The sequence below is a fragment of the Kryptolebias marmoratus genome, linkage group LG10 (assembly GCF_001649575.2).
Source record: "Kryptolebias marmoratus isolate JLee-2015 linkage group LG10, ASM164957v2, whole genome shotgun sequence".
NCBI classification, from domain to species: Eukaryota; Metazoa; Chordata; class Actinopteri; order Cyprinodontiformes; family Rivulidae; genus Kryptolebias; species Kryptolebias marmoratus.
The window spans coordinates 6,472,394-6,499,184 of record NC_051439.1 but is presented as its reverse complement, the minus strand read 5'-3'; the positions used below and the strand labels follow the sequence as shown (position 1 = coordinate 6,499,184).

General features: G+C 39.6%; 2 protein-coding genes across 6 annotated transcripts in view; both read right to left on the bottom strand.

The window, feature by feature from the left end:
• Positions 1–1,527, bottom strand: part of paplna (papilin a, proteoglycan-like sulfated glycoprotein) — a 29,009-nt gene extending 27,482 nt beyond the window's left edge. The window contains exon 1 of one of the 2 annotated variants that reach the window (XR_005233656.1): positions 1,234–1,527. The gene's annotated coding sequence lies outside the window, so the exon portion shown is untranslated. The remainder of the gene's footprint in view (positions 1–1,233) is intronic. The other variant, XM_017417702.3, reaches the window with a different exon arrangement.
• A 9,279-nt stretch (positions 1,528–10,806) lies between these two features.
• psen1 (presenilin 1) lies at positions 10,807–26,731 on the bottom strand. 4 transcript variants are annotated; one of them, XM_037977881.1, is made up of 11 exons: positions 26,575–26,731; positions 24,810–24,907; positions 21,995–22,335; positions 19,489–19,630; positions 19,153–19,220; positions 18,823–19,043; positions 17,067–17,165; positions 16,061–16,153; positions 15,791–15,967; positions 14,037–14,155; positions 10,807–13,902 (listed from the first exon to the last, which is right to left on the bottom strand). In XM_037977881.1, exons 2-11 carry the CDS (start codon positions 24,855–24,857, stop codon positions 13,747–13,749), a joined length of 1,464 nt encoding a protein of 487 aa, XP_037833809.1. In that variant the 5' UTR covers positions 24,858–24,907; positions 26,575–26,731; the 3' UTR covers positions 10,807–13,746. The 4 variants fall into 4 exon arrangements, with proteins under 4 accessions (XP_037833809.1, XP_037833810.1, XP_017274166.1 ...); XM_037977882.1 differs by having other exon boundaries at positions 15,791–15,964; XM_017418677.3 differs by having other exon boundaries at positions 24,822–24,907.
• Between the last annotated feature and the right edge of the window lie 60 nt (positions 26,732–26,791).

The following is a 26,791-nucleotide window of genomic DNA, read 5'->3' as shown; positions in this document are numbered from 1 at the left end:
GCTTTGGTCAGATGAGATTAAACATGAAGGACAACATCATGTCAGAGGTAAACCAACTACCTGTCATCATGCTGAGAGCACCATCCCTACAGTGAAGCACGGTGGTGGCAGCATCATACTGTGGAGATGTCTTACATAAGCAGGGACTGGGAAACTGGTCAGAGTTAAAGGAAAGATGGATGGAGCAAAATACAGAGAAACTCTTCAGAGGAACTTGTTGTTTAAAAGATCTGAGACTGAGACAGCGTTCCACCTTCCAGCAGGACAATGAGTCTAAACTCTCTGCTGAAGAAACACTCCACTGGTTTAAGGAGAACCAGTTAAAGGTCCTGGAATGATCCAATCAAAGCTCAGACCTCAGTCCAACTGAGAATCTGTGGTTTGATTTTAAGATTGTTGGATACAAGCAGCAACCGTCCAACCATTTTTTTCCCCATTTAACTTTATTAATTGGAAGCACTTTTGTAGAAATATTACCTATAAACAAATTACAAAATCCAATTAAATTCCAGGTTGTAAAGCAACTAAACAAATAGAGAGAATACCAAGAGGGGTGAATTCTTTCACAAGGCACCGTGTTTCCTTCTTTGCATCAGGAGCAACTGTTCATTTATTTCAGACTAAACAGAAAGTTTCCTGCCTTTTCTGACACAAAGAAAGAGGGTGAGCTGGAGCAGCTGAACCACCTCTGACCTCTCAGAACAGCTGCTGATCTCCACAAAAATAACTACAAGAATCAACAGAAGCCTGGTTTTAATCATCAGCTGTTGAAGTTCATTTTGTGAACATTGATCCAAAACAGACTGACGGTCTGTTTATTACAGTAAGCCGCTGTGTGATTGGAGTGATTATTGTTGCAGCCCATAAACCCACAGGTCATTACATGCTGTTCTCCTTGTCTTCATTCAGCAGGACAAGCTGTGTCTTGTGTCTGATGTACCGGGTGGGAAGCATATTAGAATGTGTACAAAACAATAAAAAATGTTGATTTTTTTTTTTACATTATTGCCTGCAGGTTAGTTGTAATTTCCTGCTCCAAGGGAGCCTAACATTCCTGAGTAAATGTTTGACCTTCACCATCTCCCTTTAAATCTCAGAGAGCAACACAATTTCAGCTCTATTTCTTGTCAATGAAAAAACATTCAGGTGAAGTTGTTGATGATTTTAGTTTTCCCTCCATCTTGTATCAATATAGGATGAGACAGTAATGTAAGAAGACTAAAAATAACTCACCTTGTTCAGTGGCTCTTAAATTTGCGAACTGCTGGATGGTTCAGGACTCACAGCTGACAGGACTGGTTCGGTGCGGAGTCTGTCTGGCTGGAAACTTTAGTCTCCTTCTGTTTCCCCTTACTCTGCGTCTCTCTGTCTCTGAGTTTCTTTGTGTCTCTCCCCCTCTTGTCTGTCTCTGTGTCTCTGTCCCAACAGGAAACTGAGCCAGAGCAGATGAAGTCCTGTTGGTGAAACCTCCTGCAGGCTGTCCTCTCTGCGCCTTTTAAACCAGCAGCTCTTCCAGCCCCTCCTGACAGAGCTGTGTTTGTGTGTGTAGGTAATTTTAGACTGTAAAAATAACAGTCAGTGTGGGTGTGTGTGTGCGTGTGTGTGTGTGTGTTAGTTTGTCTTAAGTTTCTAGTCCTAACTGTACATGTGGAGCATGTAACACTGGGGCAATCATCCAAACCATCTCCTTTAACTATAGGTTCTGATGTGAAAGCTTTTAGCCACAAATGAGTCCCAAATGTTGCCACCAGTTGACACAAGACAGGTTTTTATTTTCCTGTCAGGTTTAGCTTGTCATCCGCTTTAATACGAAAGGCAGAAAGTACTATGGGATATTTCTGTCACTTTTCCTCAAACATAAACTGAGCTTACAGAAATCACAGGACCTGGGGACGTCCTTATCAGGATTGTTTTGTCTTCGACAGTGATTCAGTCATTTAAAAAAGTAAGAATCAGCCAACACTGAGTCTCAATCTGATACTTACATTGTTTTGCATTTATTAACAGCACATGCTTGCAGATTACAAACCATAAGCACATTAAAGTTATTAAACCACCACAGCAATGAGTTGGTCAATGGAGCAGGTGGAGCAGCTGCTCCCCCATTTTCTGAAGTGGGGGTGCAAACTTACATTTTTGCTCCCACATTTTTTGACTTAAAACATGTTATCACTCCCGGCAGTAAGGCAAAAGCAGGTAGTGTTAACATAAAATTTATCTCAATTTCAATCAAGAGAGTTAAAAACAAAAACTATAATTGCTTGGCAGGAAGGTGTAAAACAGGGACTACAAAATTGGAAAAAATATCTTCCTAAAATGAAAATCTACATGCAGGCCAAACTCTTTGTCAGGCACATGATGAATGATTAAAAACTTGGTCGAAATCTATGGCACACAGGATCAAGGTAATGGCTAAAAATTACAAACAAATTAAATAACAGTGGGCAAAACAGCAGTGACCAACACCTAAAAACAGGAGTAAAATAAGCCATTTATGATAAGAGAATCTAAATTCAATACAACAAACTAGTTGTATTTTGTTACATTTTTTGCTGACCAAAGTTATCCACCAAGGCAGCTTGAAACTTGAAACTACCTAAATGTGGTCACAAGCTTGGTAAAAAACAGTTTTAAAACAAAATATTACAAATATTTCTAAACTTTGCTTGTGATTTCCTCAGCTCACAGCCAGTTGTCCTCCAATGACTTGTGTGAGTCTACTGCTTGTCTGAACCACCCTGTTTTTTTAAGTATTTACTCCTGACTGCAGGCAGATGTGTCAATTAAAGCTATAGGCGTGGCTCACCTGCAGGCATGTGTTCAAGATCACCTATCCAACATATTACACATGGGTTTCTGAGCTGTTCCTTAGGTATGCTGCTGTAAGCTTAAGCTTGTTATGTACTCCACAAGAACTGAGAGAACTGTTGTTTGCTTGAGGTGGCAAGGAAAAAGTGTGTTCTAGCCAGGACATTTCATATTTAATGAAAGGCTCAAGTGCACTCCAGCAAAGTTATCATAGCAGGAATGTCACAATAGTTCACATTACACGAGGAAATGGGAAAAATGGGAGTCATTCCTTTCTACTGTCACCTCTGTGCTGCTCCAGATGGGAGGTTGCAATAAAGTGAAGATTTAACACAATCTGCTGGCTTCCTTAGGTCGACAACTTGTACTAACTGGCATTTTATGATGTATGTGGATGTTTTTGTACAGTCCCCTGAGATGACTTTTGTTGTGAATTGGTGCTATATGAACTGATAACTTTTACGAATTTGCATTTCATATTGTACTGTATGTGAATGTATTTCATTCTGGATCTGCTTTTTACTGAATTTGGATTTGTTGTTGTATAGTGCCCTGAGATGACCTTTGCTGTGAATTGGAGCTACATGCAGTAAATTAACTGAACTGAAGTGAATTGAAAGGAAGTCATTCTGTGCAAGTCCTATAGAAGTGAAAGATAAAAGTACCTGTGTTTGGATGTATACACTGTATAAAAAGTAAAAAGACTGTGAAAATCCAAAAGGTTTGCAAAGATATAGGAAATTTAGACAGATCAGAAGTTAAAGTGTGTGCCATCATCACAGTGTAACAGTGTAAGTTGAACATTTTGTGGTAAAATCTATAAAACATTAAGCTTATGCTGTGCTTGTGTAAAAACCGATTAAGTTCAGTCATGTGAAGACCAACTTTCTGTGACTCATTTTACTTTGAATGACATTTCTGTTGTGAAGTTTGAACAGTGGACAAGGTTGTTACCCTTGCAGAGTTGCTAAGGGGGTCATGGGAGTTTGACTTTCCAGTTTATATGTTTTGTGGATCTGAAGAAGGCTTGTGACCATGTTCCTCAAGGCATTCTGTGGGAGTGCTGTGGGATGGGGTGCCAATGTCACTTTTCTCAGCAAAAAGTCCAGCTAATACTAAGTGTGGGTTAGCCTCTGCCATGACTGTCTTTTGTCTCTTATCTTGTTTGTGGTGTTCATGGACAAGGTGTAGTCATGAAGAGAAGAGTGTCTGGTTTGGGAACCTCTGGGTCTCATCTCTGCTTTTTATTCTGTGGGCGTTTTCAGGCCATGACCTTCAGCGTGCACTGGGAATGTTCACAGCAGAGTGTGAAGCGGCTGGGATAAGATTCAGCCCCTTTTAAGTCTGATGCCATGATTCTCAACTGGAAGAAGGTAGAGTGCTTACTCGTGGTTGAGGATAAATCTCTGCCTCAAGAGGAGGAATTTTAGTATCTTGGAGTTCTGTTCAAGAGTGATGGTAGGATGGAGCGGGAGATGGATCGACAGATTGGAGTCTTGTCTGCAGTAAAGAGGGTGTTGCTTCGTCAGTCATGGTGAAGAAAGACGAGTGAAATGCAGCGCTCTCAATTTACTGGTCCATCTATGTTCCAACCCTCACTTAAAGTCATGAGATATGGATCCTGACTGAATGAACGAGATCATGGAAGGTGGCCAGGCTCATTCTTAAAGTTAAGGTAAGAAACTTTGTCATCAAGGGCTCAGATTAGAGCCGCTGCTTCTCTGCATCGAAAGGTGTCAGCTGAGGTGGTCCGGGCATCTGATTAAAATGCTTCCTGGGTGCCCGCCTTTGGAGGTTTTCCAGGCATGTCCCACCGGGAGGAGACTTCTGGGCATACCCAGAACCCACTGGAGGGATTGTTTATCTTCTCTGGCCTGGGAACACCTTGGGATCCCCCAGAAGATGGAAGCTATTTAGTTAAATACATCCAAAATTTTAAAAAAGTATGGTCATACCAATAAGTCTGATTGTTATCAACCTCAGAATGTTTACAAAATTGTTATAATATAATTTTGTATAATATAATATGTTACCAAGGACAAACCACAGCCACATAGCAAATAAATTAGGTATTCTGACCACTGAAAGAGAACTTTCCACTGTTTAATGAAGTCCATGTGGGGAACGTTTGTAACGTTGTTATTTATCTTTGGCACATTCAGGATAGAACTCCCGAGAATAGGTGAGGAACTTATTAGCTTAATGCAGACATCCTTGGCTATCACAGCTGCTTATCAGGAAAGCTTCAGTCCGTCTCTGGTCTCATGTCCTTGGCAGTAGCTTTGGCTAGTGTGTCTGAATTATCCCTTGGACCAGCTGAATGTTTGTGCTGTAGCTGGCTCTGATCCTTGAATGGAAGAAAGCAGAAAAAGTCCATGTTAAAGCATTGGTAGCACTTTATAATAACTACACCTTATTTAGCCTTGTTTAATCATTAATAAATGATTAAGTAACTTAATTATGGATGATTCACACTTAATAAGCTATAAATTACCACATTTATTAATGCTTTACCCATAAGGGCTAAGTACTTTCCAAACAACCTACTTAATGTTTATTAATGCCTAATAACTCGTGAATTAACTATTCTATATACTGTGTGTAGATGTATGTAAATGGTCATATAAATGTACTTTCACACCATGTGTTAGACATGTTTTAATGGTTAGAGAATGTTTGAATTAACTATATATTTATCCTACATTGCAATAATAATTAAGACTGTTGCTAGTAGTTATTTAAGTCTTTTTGTGAACTCTTTTAAAGTGAGGACTAATTATGCTTTATTAAGTATTAAGTATTTGTGAATGTACACAAAACCCTGAAGGGCCACAAGTTCCTTTTCACCTGTGGAAATCAGCATGCTAAACAATCACAGGCAATAACATGTATATATATATATATATATATATATATATATATATATATACTGTTGCCTACCCTCAAAAGGTCCACTTGATTATTAATCAGCTGATAGGTCACAAACAGCAGGTTATATAAAACTCACCAGGCAGAATACAGATGTGCTTTTGTGGAGATCTCCTTTAGTTATACAAGAACAGGCCTGAACTACAAACAGTCTTCTGTCCACTGTGGAGTAGAATAATTTGGCTGGATATGGACATTAAGAATCGTGACTTTGTGTGACGTACACGTAAACAAGAAGCCATATTATGCACAAAAGACTTAATGAAAGTGTCTTGAAATCAGCAAATAAATCTCCTGCTATATCTGAGGTGAAAACCTTCCAATCACTCTAACAATGCTCTGATCTGATACAGACGTATCTGATGACAGTGTAGTTTGGTCCTGAGAACATAGTGATGGTGATTATTGAGTTCTGTGCACACTGGTTTTCAAACTGTGAACCGGAGCTTTACACTTTCACATACTGACATTTTTAGTGGAACGAAAAGGACAAAACAAAACAACAACATTTATAATAGCTTTAATTGAGGTCTTATGTAATCTGTAAACATCACAGAGCCAGAATAAATCACAAGGATGTAACGATTGGTTTGTAAATGTCTCAACTCTACAGCAAATATAGAGTTTAATCTTCTTTATTAACATCAGCAGAATTGGATTATTGTTAACAAATCATATGCACAAAATCACACTTGCTCTATTTTTGATGTACTTTTCTTTTTGCAGAAAGTGGCACCTTGAAGTCTTAAACCTCAAAATGTTGTGGGGAGGGATAAGTTTAGCGTTCAGCTCTGCAAAAGCCAAAAATAGATGACCACCTACTTTAAACTAACTGCTATCCACTAAAATCTTTACAGTCCTTGTTCCAAAAATAGTGTTTAAATTACAGAAGACTTAATGAGCAAATGTCTTACATATTTGTCTCAGACTTTGAAAAAATATCTTTTTACCCAGAATTCACATTTTCCACATCCATACCCTCAATTTTTTTCCTGGTCATTAAATCTGGCCAAAGTTAAAAAAAAGAAGCTCTGAGCCACAGGATTTAGGCTACATTCAAATTATTCTGCTTTACATGCATCCTTCTACTCATTGGGGGAAAAAAAATCTGTATGTAAAGAAAACAGCTGCTCTCAGTTTAGCCTCCATGACCACCCAGTTCTTATGCAACATGGAGTTTTGATCCACCTCATCCAGTCTTGTGTTCATCCTGGATTCTGGCTGCAGCACACCCAGATCACATCCACTGAACATCCTGTTTCCATGTGTGCATGTTGGGCCTCAGAGCTGCCGGCTGAGCTTCTGAGCCTGCCGTTCCTTTGCATTGAAGGCGTACTTCGTGTCCTGAAGCTGCTCTATAATCTCCTTGGCCTCCCTCATCTCCACAGTGAGCTGGTTGTACTTCTCCACCAGCTCCTGGTTCTCCCGCCGGAGCTCCACCACCAACTGGCTCAGCTCCTCGCTCTGTTTCCCGCAGTGCAGCTTCAGCTGCTCCATCTCTGAGAGCGTCTCTTCCATACGATGCACCAGGCTCTCCAGCTTGTCCTTGGACATCTTGTTTCAAATATTTCACACCCTAAAATGGCTTTTAAAACTCTTCTTTTTTTCAGGTTTTTCCCAGAGTTGAGTGTCTGTGTTGATGGCTGTCTGATGCGATGAGTGAAGTCTAATCCTGTCTCACATGGAGCAGACGTCCCTCCTTGCTCAGTAATCTCTTTAGCGGAGTTATCCCTAGAAACTTCTAATGCACAAAGGTGTTCCACACAGATTCATAGTCTTCCCTTAGAGGATAGAAGTGACTGACAGATTACCTCAGTTCACTTTGTCGTCAGCAAACCAGCTTAAAGGCCTACAAAGACATGTGATGCCCCCGTTAAAGACACCTTCCTGCACCATTTAGATACGTGCATGGCTTTCATGATATGTTCGCAATCATTTTTTTAATAAAATTTGTACACTTCCTAAATCAAATTTGCAAAAAATGAAGAAGGGTTTTGAAGCTCACTTAAAGTCTAAGTTAAAGTCATCAATGGTTAACTTATCCAACCTCCTGAAGAGACTGATCCTATAAACTGTACATGGGATTTTGAAACTAGCTTGTGCTGCACAACAGTATGAGATTTTATTTCCCACAACTGCTTTAACTTTATTAGGATTCATTGGCTGATAAAGATTTCAAACATACAACAACTACTCCTACTGCTACTTTAACACCCAGCAGTCACAGAGCCAAACACAGTTCGTAAGTCAATAAGTGGTTTATTTATTTCTTCCTTTTCCAGGAGACACTTTCTGCTGTATGGCACTGTTCTGTACACAGATCTATCAGCCACCAGCAGCCCCCTCCTCTTAGCTGCTACTACGGACACCACCATCACATATCCCCACTGCCTGACTTAGGCACCCTTTTGGGTCAAGTCAGTCAAGGGGCTGGTCAGGTCTGCAAAGTTCAGTATGAACCTCCTATAGAGGTTCCTTACCTTCTTTTTGGTCTTGGGCAGCTGGTAGGCTCCAATGATCGTGTTTTCTTTCAATCTGAGGCCACACATGCCCACTGTACCTCCCGTTGTCCAACTGCACATTTCTTCAGGTTAGCCATGAGCCCAGCCTGCCTCTGTAATTCAAGCACCGAGGCCACCCACCGCACTCTACCGGCACGCAGAGTATTGTCATGAGACTGCTCAAGCAGGAAACTCTCTGTCGGGTGTATCCGAGGAAGCAAGTAGGTCTCACGCGAAAGGCCCACTGGTTCCTCCTCCAGAACAGCGTCAGACGACCTCTTGTCACCACTGAACGCAGCTCACATAAACCTAAAGGACACACTGTCCCACAGGTTTATTAAATGTTGGTCAATTGGTACCCAAAATTCTGACTAGTTTTAATCGTATGTGTTTTTTTTACCCCTGAATTCATTCTCAACTGGCAAAGTGGGATATTTGAGAAGGTTACCATAAATACATTTCATTTCCACCCATGATGCCTCCACCAGAGCCCCAGGTCAAACCAGGTTCTAATGGATCAGTCTGTGAACAGCCTGAATCCACCATACACTGGTGCGTACCCCGTGCTACCTTACCAGAACACTAGGTTCCTTGCAGTACCACCTTGTGACCTTTGACCTCTGCACCGACGTGGCAAATGAACTGCAGTGTAGAAAGCATTTACCGAATAAACTAAACTGAATATTTTGCTTGCAGCTTAATATTTCCTGCCGCCAAAAGGCAAAGACAGACAACATTCTTTTCACCCATGTATGTCTGTTTCTATGCTGTTAGCAAAATATCTCATGAACCATTGAACAGATTTTAATGAAACTCTTAGATAATATTCACTGTTTGTACATCTACAACTGAGTCAATATCTTTCAAGATAGCTAACACCTGGTTTTAGAAAATACAAAAAAAAAGCCATCACTCAGTCAATTTTATAAATATTGACCTAAAATGTAGTGTGGTAGAACCTTAGTTTAAAGCTAGTTTTTCATGTTTAACCTAGATGGCTTCTTTTCACTCCTCCTTCAAACCACCTGCCTTCCCTGTCTAAAGTGTGCATATTACTGGCTTTCAGAATCAAAATAAGTCCAGTTGCCTTATATTTAACCACTTTACAAGCTGAGACCACAACTACACATCCAGACCCATTATCAGACATTCTTCTTACCACCAAACCATTTAAGTGTCTGAACCCAGTAAGACCTGAGTTATTCTCTATTGATAGGAACACCTTAACTTACATGTTTTTATTTTTTATGAAAAGTACAACCCCAATTCCAAAGAAGCTGGGAGGTTGTGTAAGCTGTAAATAAAAACAGAATGCAATGATTTGCAAATCTTATCCTAAACTTTATAAAATGTTTAAATTAGGAAATTGCACCATTTTCAGGAAAACAAAAGGTAATAGGCTGCAACACACTGCCAAAAAAGTTGCTATAGGTTCATATTCCCCAATGTGGAGCATCTCTTTCTTTTCTGGACTGCAGGCAGGTCAGTTCAGCTCCTGGACTCTTCTACTATGAAGCCATGCTGCTGGAATGATGCAGTCTGAGGTTTAACATTGTCTTGATGAAATATGTAAGAACTTTACTGAAAAAGACCTTATCTAGATGGGAGTATATGTTGTTCTAAAATCTTATATATTGTTCTGCATTGATGGCGTCTTTCCAACCCATGTCAGTGACACTACTGCAACCCCATACCATCAGAGAGGCAGGCTTTTGAACTGTTTGACTGATAACAGGCCGGACCGTCCCTTTCCTCTTTAGTACAGAAAAATTGGTCTCCGTGATTTCAAACAGGACTGGTCCAGGGCGTCCCCTCTTTTTGCACAACTGCTGGAGATAGGACCAGCTTCCCTGCAACTTTGCCCGAAAAAGAAAGTAAAGAAAATGGATGAATGATTGGTTTCCAAAAAGAATTTCAAACTTCAATTCATGTGACCACAGAACAGTTTTCTACTTTGTCTCAGTCGATTTTAAATGAGCTTTAGTCCAGAGAAGCACAGAGATTTCTCCAGATTCTTGAAATCTTTTGATATTATGAACTGTAAATAATGGGATATTTAAAGTATTCCTAATTCTTTATTGAGGAACATTATTCTAAAATTGTTCCACAATTTTTACTTGGTTTTTCACAGACTGGTGAACCTCTGCTCATTTTTACGTCTAAGAGATTCAGCCTCTCTAAATTGCTCTTTAAACACCCAGTCCTCTGACTGCCCTGTTGCTAATTAACCCAATTAGTTGTAAAACTTACTTTTACGACTTTTTGTTAACCCTGTTCCAACTTTTTTGAGATGTGGGTGCTGCCGTAAAATTTAAAGTTACTTTTTTCCCACAAAAAAATGGTAAAATTTCTCAATTTTACAAGTTTCAACTTGACAGAACTGGGGTTGTAAATTATTTTAAATTATTTTCATTGTACAATCTTTTTATATTAATAACTGCTGAAAAAGGTAAACTTTAGGATTATTGCTAACTGCAATTCAGCTGTTTCACAGTTGCTTTGACAATGCCCTTTCTATAGCTCTCAAACTCTCGACTGATTTCAGCTATGAAATCAAAATGAAGTCCTCTTAAGTCTGCATGTCACATTACAGACAAGCAGTGAAATTTCAATTTTTAGTTTATTTAAAAAAGAACAAAATCTGAATCAGAACACCCTGGCATAACAAACATAAAAGCATGCGAAGTACAAAAAAAAAGCCAGTCACACAATGACTTCCCTAAAAACAAAACGGGAAAAACTCTTAAATCTTATTCCAGTATTTCACTGGGCTGCGACTCCTGAGACTAGTTGGTGAACAGCACTCACGAGGAAGTCTCCAAAATGTCTCGAAACGTTCATGTTGGTTCTCAATTTTCCTGTGTGACTTGCAAAGGCTCAAAGTCTTGTTGCTTGAATTTTGAACATGTTCAAAACAAATTTGATCTTAAAATAGTTGCAATTTTGTTGCAGGTGTCTCCAACCTGCCTCAAGAATGTTAGAGCTGTATTTAGACCCCTGAACCAGAGCTCTTCTCTGACAGAAAACATGTCCAGGCTTAAAAACTGCACTAATGTTAAAAAAAAAATAACTGTCTAAATCTGCTCATCTTCATTTCCAAAGTGTACTCTGGTGGAACGAAGCATAAACATGGGGGCTGAGGTGGCCAACAAAATAATGTGCATGGGCAAGAATGCAGTTTTGCAAGTTGTGAACATGCTTTTCTTTTTAAAATCTGGCCCACGTGCTTGCTGGTCGTTTGGTTGCAAACACTCAGTTTTAATTCAGTGAGACTGCAATGGGAAATTTACCTGTTTTCTTGCAATTTTGTCGCGGCCCAGTGAAACAGGTGTGTTGTAGCCTCTGGACTTCACTACTCTACAGGCATGAAAACTAATTGCAACAAATAGAAGCAATCAGTGCAGCTGGTCCTCTTGTTCAATATTATCACATTCATTCATGGGTTGTTTTTTTTTTTCCTAAGACAATTTTTTTGGTTTGTTTTAATGTAATATAGGGGAAAAAAATAACGCTTAATCTATTGAGATTAGTTAATTAAAAAAAAAAAGAGAGAGAAACTGAGGTCCACAAATTCAAAAATCAAATGAAGCTTAATCTCCTCACTAATTTAGAAGTCCAGAATGCCGACTTTCTGTCAACAATCGGAAACAAGGTTCACATTTTTCAGTTTCTTTTTTAAAAGCCAACAGGAACCCAATTAAAAGTAAAATCCACGTTTCAAAGATTTTTTTTCTTTAGCACACTGAAGAACAAACAGACAAAGAAACATCATTAAGTGTGTACAGCTGAAATTATTTCAATGTCTGACATAGCATAGTTTGAACCAGCACCAGGCGAGCATTGTGAGGGCAGATAAAGGTTTTTGAGTTTGTGACCAGATGACCACAAAGTTACAATCCCTGGACAGAGTGGGGGAAAAAAAGCTCAATTTCTGGAAGGAAAAAAAATAAACACAATTATGTCACATAGTAACAACAACAAGTACTGAAATGCCCTTGAGCAAGGCACTGATTCTCCGACTGCTCAGCGGCTACCAGAACATGGCCGACATTTCTCTGGGGCGAGTTTATCACTGCGTGTCGCTTCCTCCCACTTGAAGCCTGAATTTTCAACCGTGACGCTGAGGGCAGAAAACATGGTGAAACCCCACAAGAAATCTGAGTACAAATCTACAAAGAAAATTATTTCACTTTCCACATAAAAAGAAGAAGAAGGAAAAAAAAAGCTCTCCTTTTTGTGGTTAAGTCAGTCAAGTTGCAGCACTTGGACATTTTGTTTCTAAAAATGAAAGAAAAATAAACATTTTTACCACTAACAGCAGTGAGCAAAGCACATTCTGGTGACTGACATCTCAAACACAATCAAACTACACATTTCTAACTACCAGTAGTATCATCTTTAGACTGTCCTTTAGTGCGATGTGTTCTTGGGTTCAGGTTGAAAGTGAAGAAAATAGACTTTGTGATAAGAAAGATGCTTTGTTGAAGCCTTTAAAACGAGATTTAATGAACTACTCTTCCTTCTCTCAACATCTAGGTGTCCCTGAGGAAGGCCCCAGGTGGAGAGGACTGGCTGGACAGCTATGACTAGGTCTGGATGTGAAGTAGGGTTGGGCAATAAACTAAAACTGTGTAAATGACATGAAAAAAGGTACATCTGATGTGGCTAAGCTGCAAAAATCAAGCCTCGTCTGTGGTGCCTCTGGTTTGGTGCAAAGCTGATGTGAGAAATCTGCCACAGAATTTCACTGATAACCAAAACACAAATAAAACAAGTCTAGTGGTTGAATTTGGAGGAGTCAGTTCAACAGGCTGAGCGGCTGTCTGACAGACAGAGGTGTTGTTGCTGGAAATAAGTGAGGTGGACTGCACACAATCAGTGTTTTACAGCCTGCTGAGGTTTGAATTTGAATTGTAAATTTATTTACAAGTCAAAACCTTTAAAAGGAAAAGTCAAACTAGCTAAAAAAAAAGAAAGAAAAATGTCCTTTATAAAGAAAAGCAATTACTGACAAAAGACTCCAATGGCTGATGGTTGATATATTTGTCCAATCGCCCAACCATAAAGTGAGGCCCCAGTTGGAGAGGATTGGTTGTACCGGGAAGCTCCCAGGTTTGAATATGTCTGGATGTGAAGCAGGGTGTTGATGAAATACAGAGCAGACGGGCCGCTGCAAAGCTTCCCTGCAATAATTAGGATAAAATGTTCCCACTTAAGTCTGGATTGTGCCTGAGACCGCTGCAGTCAAACAAAATTTCACTCTGAGCGAGAAATGTCACTTCTTGGTTTAAAAGTGAAATAAAATCTTTAAGAACAGTTGCTGTGGGGAATGCTCTCTCTTGGTGCCAGAAACAAAGGCAGAGCAAAACACAACTTGTGTCCTGGCATCACAGGTTCTTAGGAGGGGATGTGAGGAGATCAGGAAGGAGCTCCTCCTTTCGATCCGTGGGGAATGCTCTCGTGTTGTTGGTCAGAGAGCTGTGATGATGAACATCAGGGCAGGTTCCTGCTAAATGTAGAACTGGTGTAGCGCCAGCTTGTCCATGAAGGGCCGAACCAAATTACCTGTGGCAAAGTAAAAGACGAGCCCAAAGAAAATAGAAATGGGCAGAGCGGGCAGAGCTTTCTTGAAGATGGCGAGGAGGAGGAGGGTCAGACATAAGCCCTGCAGGTGCAAACACAGACAAAACAAAACACATTTAATTATTATCTTCCAGAGAAACTCATCTGTGAAGAAAAACACACCATTAAACAATCAAACCAAGGTCTCTGTGGCTGAAGCAGCAGCTGCTTACTCACAATGAGGATGGCTACGAAGCAGGCGAGCGTGGTGTTCCAGTCACCGCCGGCCGTGACTGAGGCCTTCCCCACCAGCATGCTGTAGAAGATGAAATCTCCGAGCCCCAGCTTCACACCCCCTGACAACACAGAAGGTCGCCACATTTAGGGTGGAGTCAATTCAAGCAGTTTCGGCTCAACGCAACAGCCTGCAGCGTCTCACAGCTGTAATTACTGTAAAAACGAGCTCCGACCCCATATTTACCACAGATTTAAGTTAGAAAGAGCCCAGGACTTCCAAATACTGAAGAGTGAAGAAGGAAAACTAGCAATTGCCATAAATAATTGCTTCCTAATCTGTTCTGACTAAAGAAGGCAACATAATAATTTCACAAAAAGAGAAACACATAAAACACCCCAGAGATGTTAGATGTGTTCAGAGGATAGGACGCTCAGTGGGAGGAAGTAAAGCAGCATATCTGTGATTTCACATGTTCAACTAACTGGACTTTACACCAGAATGAAGGGGGAGCATAAACAACTCATTATAAACGACTCATCTAAAGAGCAAGAGACTGCAAAATTATATTTTTTAAATCATCAAACATGAAACTTTTTTTGGACCATCACAGGAAGCATATGTGGCTCCTTCTCTCACAGGAAATTTGTAAAGATTTTCAAACTCTCAGTAAAATTTTGAGTAATCACAGAACTCAACTTCCTTTTATAAAGCATGCATAAGAGTACATGATTAAACATATAAAACAAGAAACACAGATTCAATAAAACCATTAAAAGTGGTCTAGTTTTAGAGAATCTTGGAACAACTACGAGACCTGAATGTGGGCGAACTGTTCTAGTTCTGTAAGAGACAATTAGTTGATTAAAATATGTTGGAGCTAGGCTATTCAGTGCTTTAAATGGAATGAGGAGGATTTTGCATTGATTCTGGTAGTCACTGGAAGAAAATGCAGAGAGGTTAAAACAGGAGAAATATGGTCGTGCGGCAGCGTTCTGAATAAGCGGTGAGATTTTTAAGGCGTAGTTTGGACACCTGGCTAAACTGGCATTACAACAGTCTAGTCTGCAGGTGATGAAAGTATGGACCAGTTTTTCAGCATCATCTTGAGTAAGTATGCTTCTGAATGTGGGCATGGTCTTGGGACAAACTTTGATCTTGGTAATATTATTTTAACTTCCACGGATTTCATCTAATCTGCACCAAAATGTTTTTTGTGGACAACTGTTACATACGTACATATGCAAAATGTGTTGATGTGGTAAAATAGCTGAACAGCTCCCCACTAGAAATGTTCAAACAAACATTTTCTATTCCCTTACTTTGATGTAAAAGTTTGAAATTTGGTAAACTTATTCAGCTCACCAAGAACTACATAAATGTCTCAAACACCACTGACCTCAAACAAACAGGAAGTTGGTCATTTTAAATTAAAATAATGAATTTGACAGTATTTTTTTTTTTTTTTTTTTTGGGGGGGGGGGCATTTACAGCCTTTAGATTTGAGCAAACTCCTACAGATTTTAAAGTATTGGCTTCAAACTTGGACAATTGATAAAAAAGTATCCTAACATTTTTACAAGATTGTTCATTATAAAGACTAAAACAAAGTATAGGAAAAACTAAAAATAGACATGAAAGATAATAGTCAAGTTGACTGCAATATTCAAGTATTTGACCTGTTGAATACTTATACCTATGAAACACAGATTTAAAGTATATCTGAACTAATCAATTGTCTGTATTCAGCACTCACTCTCCTCCTCATCGTCTTCAACTGGGGGACGAGCAGAGGGCATCTGTTGGATCTCACGTCTGGTCTCCTCAGTGGACTGAAGTGGCCCCAGCTGGTGCTGCTGCTGTCTGACCCAGGAGGACGTGAAGCCGCCATTATCCTGTGATGGACTCGAAGGCACTGGAGATGCCACGGCTGCTGATAAGTAAAGTCAGTCAGAATCCAGGAGGAAGAAAGACTCCCATCTGGAAGTGGATTTAACTGTGATCAGTCAGACATATGTTGACTTACCTTCTTGTGTCTCCTGTTGGGGTGAACCTGCTTCTTCTGAGCTCCTCTTTGGCCTGTCAGTGTCGGCCATGTTCACAAGCCAGACCATCGTAGCTGAGGAAGAAAAGAGTGATTTAATAACAACAAAGTGTCAAAATTTAAAAAAGATAACAGTGCTGGGATTAATTTGAACTTAACTATATTGTTCAATTAGCTTCAACCTGAACATAAAACAGGCATGACTCTGAACCTTGCATTAAAGAAAGTAAAATTAGTAAAATTAGATGAACTGGAATGATTGTGTAACAAAAAACAACTGTGTCCTGGCCCAGCCAAACACTTCACACATTTTGTGTGTTGTTTTTCCTTGAGAACTATTACGGATCCAACAGCTGCCTGCAAAGTCGTCAAAACAGGAAGTGCAGTTTAGCCAAATCAACGCAAAATTAGTTCATATTGCACAATGTTTTTTATGAGTGTTTTTATTTGTATTAGAATGTAACTGCTGTAAAACAGTCAAATTAAAGTTTTATTGTTCTGTTTGAATACTTCTTCATCTCTCTGGTGCTTCGTCTTCTCAGCTCATTGAGAAGACGAAGCTGGATGAATGAGTTTATGATTTTTTATATATATATATATATATATATATATATATATATATATATATATATATATATATATATATATATGTGTGTGTGTGTGTGTGTGTGGCTTTGATGTGTGGCAAAATTATGCCTTCATTATTTTCAATTCTGACCCTCACATCGGCAGACTGATGTTTTATGCTGTAGCGTCTGGCAATATATCTTGACACCGTTCTATTCTCAAGCGTTGTGTTACTCTATGCTTTTTTTGACAGCTTTATCTTCTCTTATTTAGTTTTAGCGCTGTTTTATATAAAAATAATTAGGGGTTGAAGAATATCCAGAGGCATATGAACTACTGTATTCTTTGGACTATAAGGCGCAATAAATAAATTTAAAAAAATAAATAAATAATAAAGGGCTTGTATCAGTGTCCATCTTACATGAGTAGATAAGAGCTGGAAAGATGGGTTCATTTCTCTCCTGGGCCGTCTCAACAAGGATCCTCAGAGGCCCTATAGGACAGAGCACTGCCAACAGATCTGACAGAAGAAAGACGACAAAAGTCAGAGAAATAATGTAAGAACAGATCATCTGTAATAACAACAGACAGGTGAATAGACCCATTACATGTTTTTGTTTTGATTTTTGGCATGTGAACTACACAGTTTGGCAGAAAATGAACATTAAGTACGGAAAGTATAAATTAAGTAATAGTAGTTTTTATTGATGATCCTGTCTCTGTTAATTTCATTCAACACACTCTAGCACAAGCTCGACTGCCACATACATATAGGTGCTGTTGATATAGTGTAGGTTTGACTCGTCAAGTTAACATTTGAACAAATAAAAAATGAATAAATAAAAATAACATGCTGTAATAACATGCATCTGATGGCTCCCATTTTGTGAGTTGTCTCTGTACCCAACAGCGATCTGCCAGCTCAGTTTTTTGCTCTTTTTCTTTAGGAAATCTACAAAAATTTAATGCCCCAGTTCCTAAAAAAAAACCTTTGTGTACACCCATGTGCACAACAACTTGTAGGCATTTCCATTGTTTGTTCTGTTTGTCAGATTTTCTGAGCTTTTCACACTATACTTCAACACAACATTGGGGTATTTTGCCAACCAGTCGGAAACCTACACAGCACAGTGTGTGTTTGTGACAATATGCTGCAGTGGGTCTACGTCCACTCACAACACTATGATGTCAACTCACCAAACCAGGTGATAACTAACTGCACTATTTACCATTATAAATATGTTTATTTTTGGGATATAAATATAGGTATATAGAGAACAGAATCCTAACTTCTAACCAAATCCTAAGAGATGAAAAACAAAGCAAAGCCATTAGTAATGTGTTCTCTGTACTGGTCTGTTGTGATGAAGAGGGAGCTGAGCTGCAAGGCAAAGCTCTCTGTTTACTGGTCTGTCTACGGTCTACTCTCATTTATGGTTATGAACTAGGTAGTGACCAAAAATAACAAAGCCTCAGACCAAGCAGTCAAAATGTGTTCTCTCCACAGGGTAGCTAGGCTCTCCCTTAGAGGCAGGGTGAGAAATTTTCTTATCCATGAGGAACTCGGGGTAGAGCCACTGCTCCTCCACATCGAGAGGAACCAGTTGACATGGGTTGGGCATCTAGTAAGGGAGGTGTTCCAGACATGTCCAACTGAGAGGAGACCCCTGGAAAGACCCAGCCTAGGTGTATTGGCTGGCCTGGGAATGCCTTGCAATCCTCCCGGAAGAGCTAGAAGAGGTGACTGCAGGAAGAGATATCTGGGCGTCCCTGCTCACGCTGCTGCCCCCACAACCCGACTCTGGAGCAAGCAGCAGATGAGGGGTGGGTGGGTGGAGTTTTTCTCTTAAAGCGGCAAAAAGCTTAGTGTGTCTCTCTTTTTATCAAGTGGTAAAAATCAAACAAAGACTGCTGTATCATATTATTTTCAAAAAATGGTAAAAAAAATAAATAAATAAAAATTTGAGCTTTCCCAGCTAAATGGTAAATGGTTTGCACTTGTATAGCACTTTATCCAAGGATCCCAAAGCACTTTACACTACAGACAGTCATTCACCCATTCATCCACACTTTCACACACTGATGGTGGTGAGCTACATTGTAGCCACAGTTGCCCTGGGGTAGACTGACAGAAAAGTACACAGAGGTTAAGAAGTACCGTAGACTAGAGGACTTACCATAGACAGATATGACTACTAATATGAGCCAGGCGGTCCACTCTGGCAGGTACTTGATGAAAACCAGGGCCATTAGCGCACTGATCATGATGAGGTAGGCCTGCTGGAGCCGCAGAGGTCCCTTCCAGTGAATACACATCATGCCCACCACTCCAAAGTTCCAAATTATTATTGCCAGGGTGAAGTAGTCCATTGCCACATTGTAGGTTTTGAAAACCTCTCTAATGCCAAGCACAAAGATACGACAGCGATACTGTATAACATCACCAGGAACTGGAAAGCTTGGCATAGAAAAATCTATTATAAATCTGATTTAAGTGTATGACTTACGTGAGGTAGATGTAGGAAAAGAAGAAGAGCAAGAGGAGGGAGGAGAGGAAGAGCCAGCCATGGATCACCTGAGAAACAAAAGATTAAAGTGGTAAATGTTAGTTAATTCAATATAAAGTTACTAGGGTTTGTTTCAACCTGCCAAATGTGAATTCCAAAATATCCACAGTTAATTCATGATTTAACAAGAAATGAACAGAAACAAATGCATGAAATATTTTAATATGTGTGTAATGAATCTATAAGAGTTGATTGACAGAAATAAATGAACTTTTCAGTGATATTCTCATTTATTAAGCTGGACCTGTATTCATTCAATGAAGTGTTAGTCTGTACCTTATAACAGCGGTACTTGTACAAAAGCACCAGCACGAAAGTCATAACGATGATGACAGTAATCATGATGGTGGCATTCAGGATAGAGTTGACGGCTCTCTCAGCGACTGTGTCCGTTTTTTCAGGGAATGGTGTGTAGATCCTAAGGGGGGTGATACAAAGACACATTCAATATTTACAGCATATGAAATTAATAAACATACATATGTGTTAAATTTATCTTTGGTTTTATTTAAAGTTGCCCTACATATTAGGAGTGTTCAATTTCTTTGGATAATAGCAACAATTAAAAACTGTTAGGTTTACATTTAACGAACCAGAAGAGGGCTCTGTCATCCTAAAATTAGATTTCTGTTCTGGTAGTCAGACTATGGAGTGATGCTATAAAGTAAACAACGCAACATTAACTCCACCTAGTGCAAACCTGTTGTATTGCAGGTTTACAACGTGTTGACATGTCCAGGTGTCTGCAACCTTCACAACCAGGGGAGTAAATCATCTCTCCTACTAAACAAAATGTGAGAAACCCACAAAATTTGCTTAACTCTCAAAATAAAAATATTTTTAAAAAATGATAAAGTTTCATTGTTTTATATATTGTATAAATGTGTGTAGTTTATCTGACATTGTGGCATCTAGGTTCACTTTTTCTAAGTGTTAGGTAAAAACAAAAGAACAAAGTATATACAGACACAAACTAGTTGTGTCCCTTTAGCTCATAAAAAATAAACCCACAAAGGTCAATGAAAAAAACTTGAAACTGATAGAAGTAATAAACAATTTAGTAAAAACTAATGAAAATCAGTCATTGCTTTTGAATTTTGGTTCACCAGACATAAAAAAGAAAGAAAAACTAATGAGACTGGCCTTGACAAAACAATGGTACCCTGAATATTTAGTTGCACAACCTTTTGAGGTGATCACTTGAGTCCAGTGGTTTCTGTCCCTCTCTCTGAGACGTCTGCACCTGTCCTCAGGTGTTTTGTCCCACTCCTCATGAACAAACTGCTCCAGCTGTCTCAAGTTTGAAGGCTTCCTTCTCCAGATGTTTCAGCTCCTTCCACAGATGTTCAACAGGATTTAGATCAGAGCTCAGAGGCCACTTCAGAACGGTCCAATGTTTGGTTCTGAGCCATTCTTGGTGTTTTTAGTTGTGTTTTGGGTCATTATCCTGTTGGAGGAGCCATGACCTGAGACAGAGACCAAGCTTTCTGACTCTGAGCAGCACAGTTTACTCCAGAAGGCCTTGATAGTCTTGAGATTTCATTGGACCCTGAACAGATTCAGGACCCCCTGTGTCAGAAGCAGAACAGAACCGAGCCTCCTCCATGTTCCCCTGTAGGTTCAGGGTTCTTTTCTTTGTTTCAGGTTTGGTTCTGTGAACACAGAGCTGATGGGACGTGTTGTCAAAAAGCTCCAGTTTTGTCTCATCTGTCCAAAGGACATTCTCCCAGAAGCTTTGTTGCTTCTCAATACATATTTATTAGTCCAGTCTGTCTTTTTTATGATTTGGTGTCCTCCTCGGTCGTCTTCCATTAAGTCCACTTTGTCTCAAACAGACTGATGGTCTGATCTGACTCTGATGAACTTTGACCTTGGAGTTCACCTCTGATCTCTTAGGAAGTTGTTCTGGGCTCTTTGGTTATCGTTCATATTATCCGTCTCTTCAGTTTATCATCAGTTGTCCTCTTGTGTCCACGTCCAGGGAGGTTGTCTCCAGTCCTGTGGACCTTAACCTTCTGAATAATCTGAGCAGCTGTAGTCACAGGAACATCCAGCTGCTTGGAGATGGTCTTATAGTCTTTACCTTTAACATGATGTCAATAATTTCCTGAAACAACTCTGTCCTCAGCTTCCTGTGCTCCATGTTCAGTGTGTTACACACCATGATACCAAACAGCACAGTGACTACTTTTCACCCTATAAATAGTCAAACTGACTGATTCAAAGACTGGAGACACCTGTGATGCTGATAACAGGACACGCCTTAGTTTAACATGTCCCTGTGGGCAAATTAGCTTCAGTCCTTTCTAGTGATGCCATCTGTGGTGGTGGGGTGTGGTTCAGGCTCAGCTGCTGTGGTGATTCAAAGATCAGCGCCAGGTGAGGATGATTGGGCACAAGATGTGGTGTGAGATGAAAGAAATGAATAAAATAAAAAAAAAACCATTGTTTGAAACTGTTGTGTGCATGTGTGTGAAAGTAGGACCTCATGATGTTACACCATCCTTTTTGTGAAGGCCAGTTTTAGCTGCTGTTTTGCTATTTTAACTTTTAGCTACTGTTCTGTTGGCTTTAGCTTTAAGGTAAAACTTGAGTTGTATTAAAATCATTCTGGTACTGAAATGATGAGAAGCTGTCCATGGTGCTTTTATATTAGGGTTGCAAGGAGGCAGATTATTTCTGATCAATTTTTGGAAACCTTCTATGTAAAGTTAAAATGGGTTTGATAAACTATTGTAACTATTGATTTGATAAAAAAAAAAAAAAAAAAGTAAAAACTTACATTCCCTGTCCAACATTCTGGGTGTAGAAACTGACAGACTTTATGGTCGCCACAACAACCACCATGCAGAGCGTCACAGGAACAAAGAGCATGATGACGTGCTTGGCCCCATATTTAAGGGTCATCTCCTCATCCTCATCCTCTTCATTCTCCACCCCTCGAGAAGGACGAGAGGTGGGGGGCTGCCCGTTCTGCTCCGGGCTGCTTCCACTGCCACCTCCACCGTCTTCACTATCTCCTCCTCCAGGTCCTGAGCCTCCCCTGGACCGCACTCTGGTCCCCGTAGCCTCCTGTTGTTGCTGGATGGGTTCTGGGGCTGTATTGGACTCTTGTTGGTCCTGCTGAAAATAGAAAACATTATTTATTGTGATGTTTCGTGCACATTAAATGTATAGGACTGTGTGGATATTAGCAGCTCAAAAACAACTGAGTTTACATTTGTTTTTTATTTGAAAGATGTTTGTCAATTTAAATAATTGACACCTGCAGGGAGCTCTACTTCAACAAAAAACACATTCAGGTCTAAAAACGACACTGATGATGAGTAATAATTAAAAACTGGTTCCAGTCTTCATTTCTTCGTGTGTGGGTGACTGCAAACGTGGATAAAAAACAGGCCGAGGTGGGTATGATGTGAGCGGAGGTGGGCAACAAAATGTGCACAGCCAAGAATGCAATTTTTCAAATTGTGAACAAATAAAAATAGGCCACGATTTTTAAAAAAAATGGCTGCTCAAAACACAGCCACATGGCTTACTGTTCACTTGTAGGCAAACACTCAAAAATTCTGTGAAACTGCAATAGAAAATTCACAATGTTCCCGTAATTTTGAGTCTCCAAGTACCGTAGTCTCCCACAGTAATGGGATACCCCCTTTATCTTTAAGTGGTGACAATTACTACAACTCTCAGGTGACTGAGACTGTGTAACAACAACTAAACTGTGTCACTAACAAAAAGGCACCAACATCTGTACATAATATCATCTATGCTTGCTTTTCAGAGCTCAACTCCCTCACTACCACAGCCAGAGAAAGATACCATCCCCATGTTTACTCTCAGTCATTAAGAGTCAAGAAGGCTGTGTGAACTGAAACTGTCAGACTGTCAGACAAGCTGAAACTTGTGAAACTTGAATAATGCAGCTTGTTGTACTGCACAAGTATAACGGTTACAGCGTTAACAAAGCTCCTTGCAATGTTTTGGGTTGTTCAGAAGAACGGCAATGAAAAGGGACTTTGACTCTTCCTGTCTGCTGTGGAGAAAACGCCTTTATTTACAGTGACAATAAAATGGAGAGCCCAAATGCAGCATTTGTGTAGCTAATACTGTAGTCTAATTGATTTATGCTAGCTTAATTAATTTGCAGGTCAGCTGTAAAAACATAATTTCTTGTCAAACATTATGTCAGGCAGTTTGTAAAAATGGCCAAAAAACAGCAATGGAACAGATTAAATAAAGTCCTTCATAGTGCATGTAATAAACAAGTACAGAAACCTTTTATAATAATATTAACAACAATAATAAATCTTTATTTGCATGGCACATTTTTAACAGTAGGCGTATTTAAAGTGCTATACAAAAAGCAAAATCGAATTTGACTGCAAAAAAAACTATAATCTAACTAAAAGCAACAATAAAAAGACAGGAGCTTTAAAAAAATACCAAAATAAAAAAGCAGCATTAGCTAAAAACAGCAATAAATATTAAAAAAAATTAAACCCTTTAAACTTCAGACAGTGCTCAGTTATTTATTTTTTATTTTCTGAGAGGCGTTAATGGTGATATGAACATAGCAGAAGAGATGCTGGAACTCAACAGCCACGATGGCCAAACAAGAGGTTTATTCCTTAACGTTTGCCCAGCTATTGATGACATGAAACTACCATGAAGTAACGTTAGCGGGATTATTACTGATGGCACACCAGCCATGGCTGATGAGCGAAGTGGATTGTCCACACTGACCTGGAACAAAGTTGGCGAAGAAGGAGGCGATGCTGTTCAACTTCATTGCATCTTTGAGCTAAACATCTATAATTTGATAATGACATGAAACCGGTTGTAAAGGCAATTAATTTCATCCACTCTAAAGCCCTACATCACCACCAGTTCCAGCACCACTATCTGCTTGACATACAGGCTGAATCTGGAGGCGTAATATACCACAACGATGTGAGGTGGCACAGCAGAGGAAGGAAGTACACTTTTTTTTTCTCTTATAAGGAAAACAGGACAGTTTTTGGCTGAAAGGGACAACCGATGCAAGAGCTCGCAAACAGAATGAATGTCAGACTGGGCTTTTTTGGTTGACATATAGCATCTGCTGAGCGTCAGCCATCAAGGACAAGATGGAGTAAGGAGCCAACTATATGTTCACTAAGGCCTTTGGAACAAAATTGCAACTTTTTCAGAGACACTTGCCACAAACTGAGCACTGCGCCACATATTTCCCAGCTCTGCAGAGGGTCGTGGATGGCAATACAGGTGTGTAAACAAAGCAATAAGCAGCAGTCATCGCATCCCTCACTGGTGGGTTCAACGGCCACTTTCGTGATTTCGCAGCTATGAAAACGGACGTTCTCTTTATTGTTTTCTATCACATTAGAAAAGTATGATCTCCTTGTCTGGTTCATGTCCTTATAGATTTCATAATGAACTGCTAGATTTGATGCCTCCACTTCCTTTCAGGTTGACTTTTCCCTTGTTGCCTTGACACAGAAACGGTTTTATTTAAGCCAGACCTGTTGGGTAATCATTACCTAATTTATTATGGCAGGAAGAAACAGATAGCACTTCAGAACAGCAGTGACACATACTTTTATACTAACCATATTGTTTTCAACATCTTCTGCGTTGTTTGCCATGGCTGGCTCAGCTGACACCTGTCCTCACATGCAATCCAAACTCCTTCGCCCTGACAAAAGAGAAAATAATGCTTAGAGCTTCAGAATGAAATGCAGTGAAGACAGATAAAAAAAAAGGTGGGACATGTATGATGATGTAGTGTGCCGGTGTCCATGTGGTGGGACTTCATCAACAATTTGTGAAGACAAGTTGAGTTTACCCTCAATCTTATTCTTGGTTGTGTTGGGGGAACACTTTACCTCCATGTTTCTATTCTGTCTTCATCTGAACTGGAGGTTTGCGCTCTCCGAGGGCTTTTGGTTTCTACATATTTTCAGAGACTGCCATGAAACTTTAGCAAATGTTTTTTGATTAATGTTCAGAAGCTTTTTCAGAATAATAAAACATTAATTAGTTTTTCTTTTTTTGGTTGTTGTTAGTAGTAATAAATGCTTTTTCACCTCAAAAAACAAATTTGTTACCACAGAAAACTATATTGTCATTACCAGTTCACTTATTTGCTGGCATACAAAGTCTGTGCAGGCTAATCAAACTGTTTGATTTCTGGAATATAGGTACGTGAAAACATAAAGTAACAGTCTGTGGGGTTGTTGAAAAAGTCTTTTTCTACCTTCAGGAAAGTCAAGCAGCTTTTGTTGGAGTAAAAGTTCTAAATTATGCCCTGGCTTTCTCTCAAATAGAAAGTAAACCACTAGATGACAAACTGAACTCCGGGCACTTTTCCTATTTATAACCAGTGCAGATTATACCAACTTACTTTTTTGTTTGATTTTTTTTTTTTTAACACGGGTTGAGATGTTTACTGAGCAGGACTCCACCCAGAAATCACCCAACTTCTCTGAAATGTATTACTGTTGTGTTTTGCGTCTCAGAAAAGTCAGTGTTGTGAGCGTTTTTTAAATAACATATGCTCTTCTCAAAACACATCACACGTCATGTTAAACTTTCCAGTATTATCTGTTTGTGATTCCTCTGATTGTTAACCTGTTTTGATTTGATTGTGTCAAGAAGCTTGGTGTAATGTGTTGCAAATCAGCCGTGATAATTAAAATGAACATATTTAACACATTTAATAAGAGTTAGCAGGTAATTGCAGCAGCCAAGAGTTTAACATTTTCTGACTTTGTGTGCGAGGACAGTTTTGTCCTTTTGTTGGTAATGTCATTGTGGTAACAAAAGAGACGTAAAGTTGTGTAAGCTTCATATGTTATGAGAGTATTTTGAGCTGAATGTACATTCTATGTGTTTGTGACTCTTGTTGTGAAGGACTGGACTCTGTGTATGTTGTATACTCTTATTGTGAAGGAGGAAAGGGACGTTCTGTGAGTTCCTGCTGTTAAGTTGGAGCTGTAACGGGAGTAATAAAGACCGCACATCGGACTATTCAATAAAGAAGCTTTATGTTGGTGTTTTGTAGTTCGGAGATGTAGAGGCGCACCCATAAAGCTCTGTTCCGCTCGTTTTTAAAGCTTGTTTCTTGTATCCCAGAAGAGATGCTTCCGTTGTTGAAATGTAATCAACAGAATTTTGTAATGTACTTGTTAGTCCACCCACCCAATATCACCACTAGCCACCGCTGCTCATGTAGTTTGTACAGCTAATGTTCGCCAATATAGCACTAGCAGCAGAGCAGCTAGCCGGCTAACGGCGGTTAGCCTGCGGAGCTCGGAGCAAATACAGCCGGTCTTAAAAAGCGGTCCTGGAAAGCTCACTTACCTACAACAAACAGTAGGCGATGTCCTTAATTTTCCGATACGAGATGATTCAAAACCAGGGCACTCACTCCTCTTCCTCTTTGTTGGTCCTGTTTTCTCTCCGAACATCCGGTTGCTGGGGTTAACTACTTCCTGCTCGCGCGGACGTGAGGCACGTTCAAGATCACAGCCGCTGTTAGAACTATGAAAGAGGTGTTTATGTTTTAACATTGCTATTA